Genomic DNA, 14,247 nt, shown 5'->3' with positions numbered 1-14,247 from the left:
CTGACTGTCTGTGGTGCACATTCCCACGGTGTGATAAGAAGCCTCACATATCCTGCAGATCCAGCCACTAACATTTCTGAACAATTGATAACACTTGTGGGACAACACTTGAAGCCTACACCGTCTGCAATAGTGCAGAGATACTGTTTCAGTACAGCAGAAAAGACCCCTGGAGAGTCCGTAACCAAGTTTTTGTCAAGGCTGCGAAAAATAGCCGAATTTTGTGAATAAGGCACTCCCTTTCAGAAATGCTATTCGACCATGTGGTCTGTGGTATAAATAATGTGGCTACTCAAAATAAATTGCTAGCCGAACCATCCTTAAATCTGCAGCAGGCCATGCAAATTTCACTTTCCCAGGAAAGCAGTAAGCTAGGGGTGCAGGAGATCCAGGCGACGGAGGTAAATGCTCTAGGATGCGCACCCTCCTGGCGAGCACCACCATCCACCCAGACCGAGACCCTGTCCTCGGCTGAGCGCCGTGGAGGCCAGGCCCATTGATCAAAGACTGAGTCATCCTGACGGGATACCTCCCCGGAGTCTGTAGAGGGAGAGCCAGGACATTGTGGGACTGTGGTCGAAGGGCCCGAAGGAAACACAAGCCGCAAGTCAGCCAGAGATCCAGGTGCTGTGGTCGAGGGACAGGGCAAAAATTTAAGTCGACTTGGGCGCATTTCAGAGCTCGCCCGGTCCCTTACATTTTGTTAGTGAAAGTTAAAGCCGGCTCGAAAGCCTTGGGATCATCAGGCCCGTACATTTTGTCGATTGGGCAGCACGGTGATCCCAGTGCTCAAACCAGATACGGTGGTCAGATTGTGTGGGGACTATAAGCTAACAGATAACAGGGCTTCCCATTTGGACCGCTACCCGATTCCCACATGGAGGACCTATATGCAAAATTGGCCGTTGGACACTCATTTACCAAGCTCAATATGAGCGATGCATATTTGCAGTTAGAATTGGATTTGGTCTCCCAAAAATAAGTCACTATAAACACACAACAGAGGTCTGTACGTATACACCAGGCTACCCTTTGGAATATTTCTGTGCCATATTCCAGAGGGTGATGGAACACATTCTACAGGGGTTGCCGCGAGTGGTATATCAGAATGACGTGTTGGTCACGGGTACGACCGAACAGAAGCATCTAAATAACTTAGACAAAGTGCCCAATCGGTTCTTTGAGATGGGCGTCTGCCTGCGGAGAGCGAACTGTGCTTTTCTGCAAAAGAAGTAGTGCACCTGGATTACACAGTGGACCATGGGGCCTTACACCCGGTCACAGAGAAGGTGCACACCATTCAGCAGGTTCCTACTCCTACAAGCACCACGAACTACAGTCTTTTGTGAGATTGGTGAACTATTATGGCAAGTTCATCCCCAGCCTCTCGACAATGTTGGCCCCATTGCATCTCCTTTTAAAAAAGAACCAGGAGTGGGTGTGGAGGAAGCAGCAAGAAGAATATTTCCAACAAGTAAAGAAACAATTGGCACTGAGCACCCGGGTTCGAACACGGCCCCAAGTCACTGTCCATGTGGAGTTTGCACATTCTCCCTGTGTCTACATGATTCTCACCCCCATAACCCAAAAGATGTGCAGGGGAGGTGGATTGGTCATGCTAAATTGCCCTTAAATTGGAAAAAATAATTGGGTACTGTAAATTTATGGTTTAAAAAAAGAAACAATTGACTTCTTCGGCTGTTAACATATTATGATCCCGCAAAACCACTAATTGTCACATGTGACGTTCCTGACGAAGATGTCTGAGTTTAGTGTGGAAGTTGACATTCTGCAGTGGGGTATGTGCGTCATCATCTTGGAAAAGTACCATGACCTGATCTTGAGGGATCGGTATAACGGACACTCAGTGGTGCCAAAAATGAAAATGCTAGCACGTATCTACGTTTGGTGGCCAGGCTTGGACGCTGACTGAGAGAGTGGCCCAGTCGTGCAGCGTATGCCAGGAGCACCAGAAGTTTCTACAGCCCCTCCTTCACCCTTGGGAATAGCTGAAGTGACCGTGGGCGTGGTTACATACTGACTTTGCCGGCCCGTTTCAAGGCTCAATGTTCCTCATGATAGATATCCACTCTAAGTGGTTGGAAGTCCATAGAATGTCGGCGACCATCAAAAAGCTGCGTTTGCCCTTCAGTACACAAGGCATCCCAGAGGTGTTAGTTACTGACAATGGCTGAATGAAGTGCACAAGTGAAGAGTTCTCGGGATTCTTGAAGGCTAACAGGGGCGGCACATCCATAAGGCCCCGTATCACCCGGCTTCAAAAGGCTGGCGGAAAGGGCGATACAAACGTTAAGTGATTAACACTGTTGCTTCCAAGGGCCAGGGACCCGGGTTCGATTCCCGGCTTGGGTCACTGTCCGTGCGGAGTCTGCACGTTCTCCCTATGAGATCAATGGGAAATTTGGCCAAGCCTGACCACAGACAGGCTGCAGCTCAGACTTATGCAGAAACTAACGTAGGGAAAAGGCCATTAAAAGGACATCCCAGGACAATGGGCTCCAGGTAGAAACACAATAAGTGGCAGACTCAGTGGCGCCTTCTTTCCTTATTTGGGAAGGCCTATGTGCCTCGGACACGAATGGCTATGGACAACCGGGACTCACCCACCCATCGAGGTGTCAATTGGCTAAGATCGATCAGGGTGATCGAGACCTGATCGATCCACTGGACCTTCACCTGGGACCGCCCAAAAGCGTGCGAAAATCTCAGGGATAAAAGGTGCTGTGCAGCCAACCACTCGCTCTCTCGACTGCAGCTTTCGACAGCCAACAGCAACGGTGATACCAGCCAGGAAGAAGACCATCCATAACATCCACAGAGGGACCAGAGTCAAGGACACAAGCGACCAGCAACAGACATCCAGCACTGCCAGACTACAAGATTACAGATAAGGCCTTATCTGCACTGTACTTGCCAGTCACCTGGACATTAAGTTAATTAGTTTAGAGTTCAACTTGCATGTGTATGATTGGTTAATATTAACCGTGTGTGTTTGTTAATAAACTATTATTGTATTAAGCAACTTGCCTAATAATTTGTCCATCAGAAATACATAGTGGTTTAGAAGGTATAACAGTGTGTATGGAGGAAAAGGAGGTATGTGTGTGTGAAAGAGGGGGTGTGATTGTGTATGGAGGGGAAGGGAGAGAGGGAGAAAGGCTGTGAGTGAGTGTGGGGGTGGAGAGAGAGAGTGTGTGTGTGCCTGGCTCACTCCCAATCTCAGGATTGTCAGTCACAATGGATCACTGGGAGTGAGCTGGACACCCACATACTCACCATCTTATAAAATAATGGTCATTTCCCTACCCCCCGCATCCACCCCTTCACCCACCCATGCAAAAATATTGGACAAGCCTGCTCCAGCTGGATATTTCAGTGCAGAAATAAGGAAGTACCGCAGTTGGAAGTGCTGTATTTTGAATGTCTGGGATCGTCTGTTCAATTGTACATAAAGCACCTGTGGCGCTGTTCAAAGCGGAGCAGAGAATTTTTCTACTTTTCTGGCTAATGATCCTTCCTCAACTGCCACCACCAGATTGACTAGTTATTCATTTAGTTGCAGTTTGTGGGACCTGACTGTGTGGAAATTGGTTGCGATGTTTGTCTGCATAACAGCAATAAGTACACTTGGATATTAACTTACTGGCTGAAAAATACTTCAGAATGTCTCAAGAACATGAGGCACAAAATAATTGTAATAACAAGATTCTGATGACAAGTGATCGACCTCCATTTCTTTCCACAGATGCCTGACCCGATGATTTGTTTTTATATCAGATTTCCAGCATCCACGGTATTTTGCTTTCGATCTAAATGATTGCGTTTTTCAAGTTCTTTTTCATTAAAGCAATGATTAAGTTAGCCAATGCAACTTCAAGCTGTACCTTGAGATGATGAGCAGTTGTGTATAATCTTCCACAACCTTCATATTCACAACGGAAAGCCTTTTCTCCCAGCTGCTGAGCCTTGGCACTCACTCGCGCTGTTACGTGACCCTGAAGGACAATCTTGGTAAACAGAACAAATATTGATAAGTAACTTACTGCTGAATTTTGTGCTATTCTGTGGTTCCTAATTTATCATTCTCTTCGACACAGAATTCTGCCCACTGTCATTGTAAATTACACAAATAGAAGTGCTAAATTCCACTTTTAAAACATACTTTTATTCCTTGCATGACATTTAATTACATGACATAAACTTTGAACCCCTTTCATTTCAACAAGAAATATTTTCTACATCTAACCTCGTTCGGTATTCATGTTGATTTTTTTTACATATTTCCTTATTTAGAATACAACTGAAAGCAAGCTAAAATATAAAAACAGATAGTTAGCAATTCCCCAGGCACGAGAATCAGTAAAGTTAAATTCTAAGAGTATGTTGCGCTACAGAACTAGGTGATTAGTACTAACTAGGCAGTTCCTATTACGTTAAAATGTTGGTTTTAAAGGTTTAAGAAAAGTGGTTATTAAGTAGGTAATATTGGCGGCCGAGCGGCAAAAGATCGGCGCCAAAATGCGTAGCGCCAAACAATTGAGCGCCAAAAAAAACGGCGCCAAAAGATCGGCGCCAAAATGGCGGGGCCAAATGGTACCATTCCCACACCGCAGGCCAAGACTCCATAGGCAGGAAGGGAATGGGTGACCATCAAGCAGAGCAAGAGGACTAGGCAGGCAGACTAGGAATCTCCTGTGGCCATTCCCCTGCAAAACAGATGCACCACTTTGGATACTGTTGAGGGGAATGACCTCTCAGGGTAAAGCAGCAACAGTCAAATTCAACGCACCATGGTTGGCTCTGCTGCACAGGAGAGAGGTAAAAATTGTGGGAATACAATAGTTCTATGGGATTCAATTGTAAGGGGATAGATAGGCATTTTTGTGGCAGCAAATGAGACTCCCAGGATGGTATGTTACCTCCCTGGTGCTAGGCTCACGGATGTCTCAGAATGGCTATAGGACATTCTGGAGGGGGACCCGGGCGGGTGGTGGGGGGGGGGGACAGCCAGTGGGTGTGCTGCACATTAGTACAAATGACATAGGTTTAAAAGAAAAAGGGACAAGGTCCTAAAAACAGAATATAGGGAGTTAGAGAGCAAGTTGAAAAGTAGGACCTCAAAGGTGGTGATCTCAGGATTACTACCAGTGCCACACGCTGGTCAGAGCAGAAATAGCAGGAGTATATTGGATGAATAATTGGCTGAAGAGATGGTGTGAGGGGGAGGATCACAAATTCCTGGAACATTGGGATCAGTTCTGGGGAGGTAAGACCAGTACAAACTGGACAGGTTACACCTGGGCAGGACCGGAATGGATGTCCTGGGAGGAATATTGGCTAGAATGGGTCGGGTGGGTTCCAACTAAAATGGAGGGGAATGGGAACCTATGCGAGGATACAGAAGGGGAAACAGTGACAAGAACAAAAGACAGAAAGAGAAATAAGAAAAGAGACAGGCAGAGAAATCAAAGACCAGACTCAAAAGGCCACAGTAAAAAATAATGGGAACAGGATAAGAAATGTAAAAAAAAAGCCCCAAGTTTTGTGCCTCAATGCGCAGAGCTTTCACAATAAAGTGGATGAATTAAGCACGCAAATAGATGTAAACAGGTATGATGTAGTCAGGATTACCGAGACTTGACTGCAGGGTGACCAGGGATGGGAATTGAACATCCAGAGGTATTCAGTATTTAGGAAGGACAGACAAAAAATAAGGCGGTGGAGTTGCATTGCTAGTTAAAGAGGAAATGAACATAATAGTCAGGAAGGATATTAGCTCCAACAATGTGGAATCTTTATGGGTAGAGCTGAGAAACACCAAGGATCAAAAAACATTAGTGGACGTTGTATATCGACCCCCAAACTCAGGTGGTGATGTTGGGAATGGCATTACACAAGGATGTGGAGATGCCGGCGTTGGACTGGGGTGAGCACAGTAAGAAGTCTTACAACACCAGGTTAAAGTCCAACAGGTTTGTTTCAAACACGAGCTTTCGGAGCACGGCTCCTTCTTCAGGTGAATGGCTGAAGGAGTTAGTTACACAAGGAGTTAGAGATGCATGTGATAAAAGAACATCTGTAATTATGGATGACTTTAATCTGCATATAGATTGGGCAAATCAAATTAGTATCCATACTGGAAAGAAGGAATGTCTGGAGTTTATTTGGGATGGTTTTATGGAGCAATACGTTGAGGAACCAACTAGAGTACAGCCCAGCCATTCTAGACTTGGTACTGTGTAATGATAAAAGATTAGTTGGCAATCCAGTTGTGCAAGGCGCCTTTGGAATGAGCAACCATAATATGATAGAATTGTTCATCAAGGTGGAGAGTGACGTAGTTGATTCTGAAACCAGGGTCCTGAATCTAAATAAAGGAAACTATGATGGTATGAGGTGTGAGTTGGCTATGATGGATTGGGGAATGTTACTTAAAGGGATGATTGTGGTTAGGCAATGGTAAACATTTAAAGAGCGCATGGGTGAACTGCAACAATTGTTCATCCCTGTCTGGTGCAAAATTTAAATGGGAAAGGAGGCAAACCATAGCTTACAAGGGAATATAGAGATACTATTCAATCCAAATACAATTGTCTTCACAGAGGAGGACACAAATAATGAACCAGGAATGTTGGGGAACATACGGTTTAGTGAGAGGGAGAAACTGAAGAAAATCAGTATTAGTAAGAAAATGGTGTTGGGAAAATTGATGGGGTTGAAGGTGATAAATCCCCAAGGCCTGTTAATCAACATCCCACATACCAGGCCACATGTGAAATATTGTCCTTTTATGTGATAGCTGTCAAAATCTTTGAAAACTTTCAGAGAGGGCAACAAGATGGATACACATTTTTATGAGCCTTAGTCGTCATATTGGAATTGCAATTTTTATTGCAAAGTATGTAGAGGTTTAATTGAAGTATTTAAATCATTTACGCACTCGGTAGAGTTGGTTTTGCTATTTGAGCAACAACCAGAGTGTAAGATACCCAAGCAGAGAACACATCGAGATGGTAGGAGGCACTTTTTCACACTTACTGCACTGCCAATATGTTTAAAGCACATGCATCAAATGTGGATTTACTGGAGGATTCAGAAGGATGAGTTAACATATGAAAACACTGAAGATATAGGGCTGATGGCACCAGCTTATAGGAATTAATTTCTGATTCACAACTACAGTCCTAGTTCCTGTTGTAGGTTTAAGATTTATTTTTAAACTTTGACATAGAGATTAGTGTAAAATTAAAGCACATGGGATTGGGGGTAGTGTAATGAGATGGATAGGAAATTGTTTGGCAGACAAGAAACAAAGAATAGGAATAAACTGATCATTTTTCTAAATCACAGGGAGATGACCCATGGGGTACCCCAGGGATCAGTGCTAGGACCCCAGCTATTCACCATATACATTAATGATTTAGATGAGGGAACTAAATGTAATAGCTCCAAATTTGCAGAAGACACAAAGCTGGGTGGGAGGGTGAGCTGTGAGGTGGATGCACAGATGCTTCTGTGTGATTTGAACAAGTTGAGTGAATGGACAAATGCATGGCAGATGCAGTATAATGTTGAGGATAGCAAAAGCAGGAAGGCATGTTATTATCTGAATGGCTATTGATTGAGAGAGGGGAATGTGCAACCAGACCCGAGTGTCCCTGTACACCAGTTGCTGAAAATAAGCATGCAGGTGCAGCAGGTGGTAAAGAAGACAAATGATATGTTGGCCTTCATAGCAAGAAGATTCGACTACAGGGATGTCTTGCTGCAATTATACAGGACCTTGGTGAGACCATCTGGAATACTGTGTGCAGTTGTGTGGTCTCCTTATCTGAGAGAGGATGTTCTTGCTAAGGAGGGAGTGCACCGAAGATTTACCAGGCTGACCCCTGGGATGGTGAGACTGACGTGTGAGAAATTGAGTTGGTTAGGATTATGTTCACTGAAGTTTAGAAGAATGAGGAGGGCTCTCATAGAAACTATAAAATTCTAACAGGATTAAACAGGGTAGATGCAAGAAGGCTTTTCCCGATGTAAGGCGAGTTCAGAACCAGGGGTCACAGTCTAATGATACCGGGAAACGACTTTCGAGTGAGGTGAGGAGAAATATCTTCACACAGAGTGGTAAGCCTGTGGAATTCGCCACCACAGAAATCAGTTGAGGCCAAGGTGGAGGTAGATGCAGCTCTTAGGGCCACAGGGATCAAGGAATAGAGGGGGAAAGTATTGGATGATCAGTCATGATCATAACGAATGGCAGAGCAGGCTTGCAGGGCTGAAGGGCCAACTTCTGCTCCTATATTCTATGCTTCTATGTAACATGGTTTTGTAGAAGGGAAATCATGTTTGGCTAATTTATTGGAGTTCTTTGAGGAATGTTGACAGGCACATGGACGGCAATAAATTGAAGGGGTGTAGGTTAGGTTGATTTTAGATTAGGATAAATGGTTGGCACAACATCGTGGGTCGAATGGCCTGTACTGTTCTATGTTTTATGTAATAAGCAACGTGGATAAAGGCGAATCTGTGGGTGTGGTGTATTTAGATTTCTAGGTGTGACAAGATGCCACATCAATGGTCACTACACAAATTAAGAATTCATGGTTTAAGAGTAACAAAGGCACTGGATAGAGGATTGGTTAGCGAACCGGAAACAGAGAAACAGTATAAATGGGTCACTTTCATGTTGGCAGCGGATAGCTATGGGGCATCAGTGCTGGGGCCTTAACTATCAATGACTTGGCTGACGGGCCGAATATATGGTTGCTAAATTTGTTGATGACACAAAGATAGGAATGAAACTATAGGAATGAAGCGGACATAAGAAGTCAATAAAGGCATATAGATAGGTAAGTGAGTGGGCAGAAAATTGACAGGTGGAGTGTAATATGGAAAAATGTGAACTTGTCCATTTCAGCAGGAAAAATAGAGAAAGCAACATCTGGAAAGGAACTGCTGAACTCGGTGGTACAGAGGGATCTGGGTATCCTGGTACATGATGTAAAGGTCAGTATGCAGGTACAGCAAGTGACTACGAAGGCAAAATAAATGTTTTTTGTTAGGGAAATGGAATTTAAAAGTAGGGGGGCGGAATTCTTGTCAGCCGATGCCGGAATCGGGAAGGACGATTGGCAGGAGAATCGCACGTGAAGCCAAAATCACGGAAAGCGCCGGCCCCGTCAGAATGCCATGCTCTGGCGCCTCGACAGCGGCATCAATGCATTCTACTCCGCATGTACAGTAAATGCCGTGCGCATATCATTAGCGGGCCTGATCTCTGGGGCCTGGCCGATAAGAGAGAGGGAGAGGGAGAGGGGGGGGGGGGGGGGGGGGGGGGGGGGGGGGGGGGAAGAGAGAGAGAGAGAGAGAGAGAGAGAGAGAGAGAGAGAGACGAAGGAGGACATGCAGAGGGGCGACCAGGGGATGGGCCTTGGGGTCAGGATGACCCCCCCACGGGGCAGGGCACCTAGGCATGGACCCCCATTGCTGCAGCCTGCAAGGCAGCCATCTCGCTGCGCACCCCACTGACCGCTCACCCTGGCCTGAGGTTGTGCAGAGTGACACCGGCTGTAAGGATGCCCCACCAACTCCAACCCACCCCCCAACGGTCGCCACCTGGCCAGCACGCGACCCACCCAAGGGCAACTTCACAGTAGACCTGGCAGGAGGGCGCCAGATGGGTAGCAACAGCCAACCGTACCCCTGGCAGCAGGGACGGGTGGCAAGGCCAGAGGTCCCCACGGTGCCAGGTACCGACGGGACCAGGGGTGTGGAGGGCAGGGCAGCAGGCGAACGGCCGGTGGTGGGTTGGAAGGATGGGAGAGGTGGGAGGAGGAGAAGAGGGACATGTGGGGGCAGGGGTTGCAGACCAGGGCCACCGTGCAGCCCGTGGACCTATTTGGGCATAGGGTATGCAACATTCTAAAATGCCTGACTTTCACCCCCTGCAGACAATGGCTATCGGAATCCAACCAGGAATGGTGGCCTTCATCCTGACCGCCACAGTCCTGGGGATGCACGGAGGTTGTATGAGCAGGAGCTGCTTGAGGAGGACCCTGCAGCATCGGAGCCTTTGCCAAAGGAACAGGAGGCAGATGATGAGAATGGAGAGCCGGCCCCCAACAGGCCAAGGAAGAGGTGGGAAGGAGGCAACGCATCAGGCTTTCATCTTTCGACGACCTGCCGGACCAGGCATGCCGTTGAACACTCCGGGTGATCAGGGGAACAACGCGACATATCTGCCAGATCATGACGCACCTGGCGCTGTACAGGTATCGGAGACGATACCCACTCCCGGTGGCCATCAAGGTGATCATCGTCCTGAACCTTTACGCCAAGGGGTCCTTCCAGGCGCCGAGTGGGTGACCTATCTGGAATCTCGGCGCACAGGTGCATCTATGCCATCACGGAGGCCCAGTCAGCACAATATATCAAATTTAATGTGGACTGAGCCCACCAGGATGCCCAGACAGCAGGGTTAGCTGTCATCGCCAAGGTGCCCCGGGTCCAGAGGGTGATCAATGGGATGCATGTCGCCCTACGAGCACCAGTCCATGATGGGCCGGTCTTCACAAACTGAAAGAGGTGCCACTCCATGAACGTGCAGCTGGCATGAGACCACGAGATGCACGCCTGAATCTGATACCCAGACATTGTGCACAACATCTTGAGGCAAACTCAATGGTTTCTGACCTCTTCAAGGCGCACCCCGGCTGAGGGGCTGACTCCTGGGCAACAGGAGTTATCCGCTGTGGTCGTGGCTGAAGACACCTTTCTGGAGGCCACAGACCAACGTGGAGACCCGCTACAACGACACCCATGCCGCAGCCAGTGGCATGATCGAGTGGTGCTTTGGCATCCTAAAGATGCTGTTCAGGCGCCTGTATCGCTCTGGAGGGGCTCTCCAGTACCGTGCTAGGAGAGGCTTCACATTGAGGTGGTCTGTTGTATCCACCACAACATCGCGCAGCAGAGAGACAACATGCTGGATGAGAAAGATGAATGGCAGGCCTCGTCTGACGAGGAGCATGCGGGGGAGGATGGGCAGGAAAGCAGGGCGGGAGGCACAGAAGGCTGCAGAACATGTTCATCCAGGCCGGCATTCAAGGGAAGCTCTAATCATCCCCAGGTTCACCAACCAGGAGGCCTGGCCAGTGGCACAGACACTCCATCCCCGTCACCCCGCAGCATTCTCCTGGGTGGCACGCATGGTCGGCACCCCCTCCGCCCCTGCAGGCAGTTGGACTCCTCCAACTGTACATGCAGGCACTGGATGTTTGCAGTCCCTGGCTCTGTGACATCCTCTGCACTATCGATGGGACAGCCCTTTCCAGAAGCCCAAAACCCGGACAGCAGCTAATCCCTGGGGACAGACGGCCCTCTATCCATCCACCCCCTCGGGGGTTCCTACCTCCACCTGATGTACCACAGCACATGTGTGGTGCGGGTCAGATAGTGCTCCTAGGAGCCTCTTCACTGAGGTGCCAAACCAAGGTGAGTGTCTCTGGGAAGGTGGAGGGTGTTGGAGACTGATTTGTCACAAAGTCAGTGTCGTCCCTGGACTGGTACACCGGGGTGTAAGGGGCTGCGGTTTAAAGGCTCCCGTCAGTATCAGTGTCCTCTTCCTCGCTACTATCCACTCGGGGTTGGGGAAGGGGACTGCAGAAGGGCCTGCCTTATTGCCAGGTGATCCTTCAAAATACAAAACATGATGCATGACTGGATCGCAGTTTGGGATGGTGGTGCAGTTTGTTGCAACACTGCTGTCCGGTCCTGGCGGTGGGGCCCATGCCACTCACGGCCTCTGCCATCTGCTCCAAGCTCCAGTGTACAGCAGTGGGTGGCAGCCTCCTTCCCACCCTGGGGAACATAGTAGTCTGCCTCTTCTCCTCAGCGTACAACAGGGTCTCGAGCTCTGTGTCCACGAACCAGGGTGCACATCTTCGTGCTGCCACCTTGTTGGCTGGGATGAGTGTGTGTGGAGAGCGGAGTGCTAATATGTGGCTGCAGCTTGTCAGCCTCTCGAGTGTCAATCTCGACCCGACCAATCCGAAATCGTTTTTCATTGTAATCGACAATGTTCCACGTGACGCCAGTGCTAGCCCATTAACGGTTATTGAATTGCTTTGGGAACGGCGCCAATTTTGCTGTTGTAGAAGTCCAGCGATTCTGTCCCAGCGCAGCACTAAGACTCTGAAATGGAGAATCTCGCCAGAGATGTGCGACAGGTGTATATGGTATTGATGAGATCACATCAAGAGTGCTGGGTACAGTTCTGGTCTACTTAGTTATGAATGGATCATAGAATCATAGAATTTACAGTGCAGAAGAAGGCCATTCGGCACATCGAGTATGCACCGGCTCTTGGAAAGAGCAAAATAGCACCCTACTTAAGCCCTCGCCTCCACCCTGTCCCCGTAACCCAGTAATCCCACCTAACCTTTTTGGTCACGAAGGCCAATTTATCATGGCCAATTTACCTAGCTTGCACATCTTTAGACTGTGGGAGGAAACCGGGGCACCAGGAGGAAACCCACGCAGACACGGGGAGAATGTGCAGACTCCGCACAGACAATGATCCAAGCCGGGAATCGAACCTGGGACCCCAGCTAACAACTGTGCTATCATGCTGCCCATAATTGCATTAGAAGCAGTTCAGAAAAGGTTCACTCGACTGATTCCTGGGCTAAGGGGGGTTATCTTATGACGAAACATTGGACTGGTTGGGCATGCATACACCGGAGTTATGAAGAATGAGAGGGAATCTTATTGAAAGATTAAGATCCCGAGAGAACCTTACTGAGGGAGGAGGAAAAGACTTACTTATCATACCTCCTACATTCATATCCAGATTGTTAATGTATGCTACAAACAACAAGGGACCCAACACTGGTCCCTTGATGAACAAGGGAGTCAAAGGCTATTGGGAAGGGGGGGTGAGTGGTAGGAAAGTGATGTTGAGGCTATCATCAGATTAGCCATGATCTTATCAAATGGTTCGTAGGATCGAATGAATGGCCTCCACCTGCTCCTATTTCATATGTTCTTGTGTTAGCTATAATGCAGATCTGGAATCTGGTGTACTAGTCAGGTTCTAGAAGAGTTACGAGGGGCAGTATCAATGTATGAAGTGTGAAGTATAATGGAACTTCACAGAACCAATCAGTTATTGCTCCAGTGCTTACTGTAGTGTAACTACATAGAAAATAGGCCTGCACCACCATTCACTATGATCATGGCTGATCATGCAAATTCTGGACCCCATTCCTGCTTTCTCTCCATACCCCTTGATCCCTTTAGCCTCAAGGGCCAGGTCCAGCTCCAGCTCCCTCTTGAATACATCTAAGGAACTGGCCCCAACTAAGCCGTACCTGCATTTTCTTCTCATGATCGCCCTCATTCACTAGTCCTGTACTGCTGACACTCTCGCTTCCATCAGCTGTTATCTACAGAGAAAAGAAAATAAGTTCAATTGGATAAAATGCTAACAATTATGTTGAAACAGTGATATAATTTACGCGAAATTTATGCACTTCTCTCAACTGCTGACATCTAACCAGCTTCTGACCATCTTTTTCCTTCGGTACCCAACTATATCAACTTTCCTCTTAGAACATAGAACATAGAATGATACAGCGCAGTACAGGCCCTTCGGCCCACGATGTTGCACCGACATGGGAAGTCAAAAACTAAAGGCCATCTAACCTACACTATGCCATTATCATCCATATGCTTATCCAATAAACTTTTAAATGCCCTCAATGTTGGCAAGTTCACTACTGTTGCAGGTAGGGCATTCCACGGCCTCACCACTCTTTGCGTAAAAAACCCACCTCTGACCTCTGTCCTATATCTATTACCCCTCAATTTAAGGCTATGTCCCCTCGTGCTAGCCACCTCCATCCGCGGGAGAAGGCTCTCGCTGTCCACCCTATCTAACCCTCTGATCATTTTGTATGCCTCTATTAAGTCACCTCTTATCCTTCTTCTCTCTAACGAAAACAACCTCAAGTCCATCAGCCTTTCCTCATAAGATTTTCCCTCCATACCAGGCAACATCCTGGTAAATCTCCTCTGCACCCGTTCCAAAGCTTCCACGTCCTTCCTATAATGAGGTGACCAGAACTGTACGCAATACTCCAAATGCGGCCGTACCAGAGTTTTGTACAGCTGCAACATGACCTCATGGCTCTGGAACTCAATCCCTCTACCAATAAAGGCCAACAC

At 47.7% G+C, this 14,247-nt stretch overlaps 1 protein-coding gene across 2 annotated transcripts in view; it reads right to left on the bottom strand.

Moving 5' to 3' along the window:
• LOC119971889 (zinc finger protein 143-like) overlaps positions 1-14,247 on the bottom strand; it is a 131,567-nt gene that overhangs the window by 55,301 nt on the left and 62,019 nt on the right. For both annotated transcript variants that reach the window (XM_038808170.1, XM_038808171.1), the window contains exons 7-8: positions 13,392-13,466; positions 3,906-4,028 (exon numbers count right to left, since the gene is read on the bottom strand). In XM_038808170.1, the coding sequence (XP_038664098.1) occupies positions 3,906-4,028; positions 13,392-13,466 (198 nt within the window). The remainder of the gene's footprint in view (positions 1-3,905; positions 4,029-13,391; positions 13,467-14,247) is intronic.

The sequence above is a fragment of the Scyliorhinus canicula genome, chromosome 9, assembly GCF_902713615.1.
Source record: "Scyliorhinus canicula chromosome 9, sScyCan1.1, whole genome shotgun sequence".
Taxonomy (NCBI): Eukaryota; Metazoa; Chordata; class Chondrichthyes; order Carcharhiniformes; family Scyliorhinidae; genus Scyliorhinus; species Scyliorhinus canicula.
Note: the sequence above shows the minus strand (reverse complement) of the source record. Positions and strands in the feature narration are given on the sequence as shown.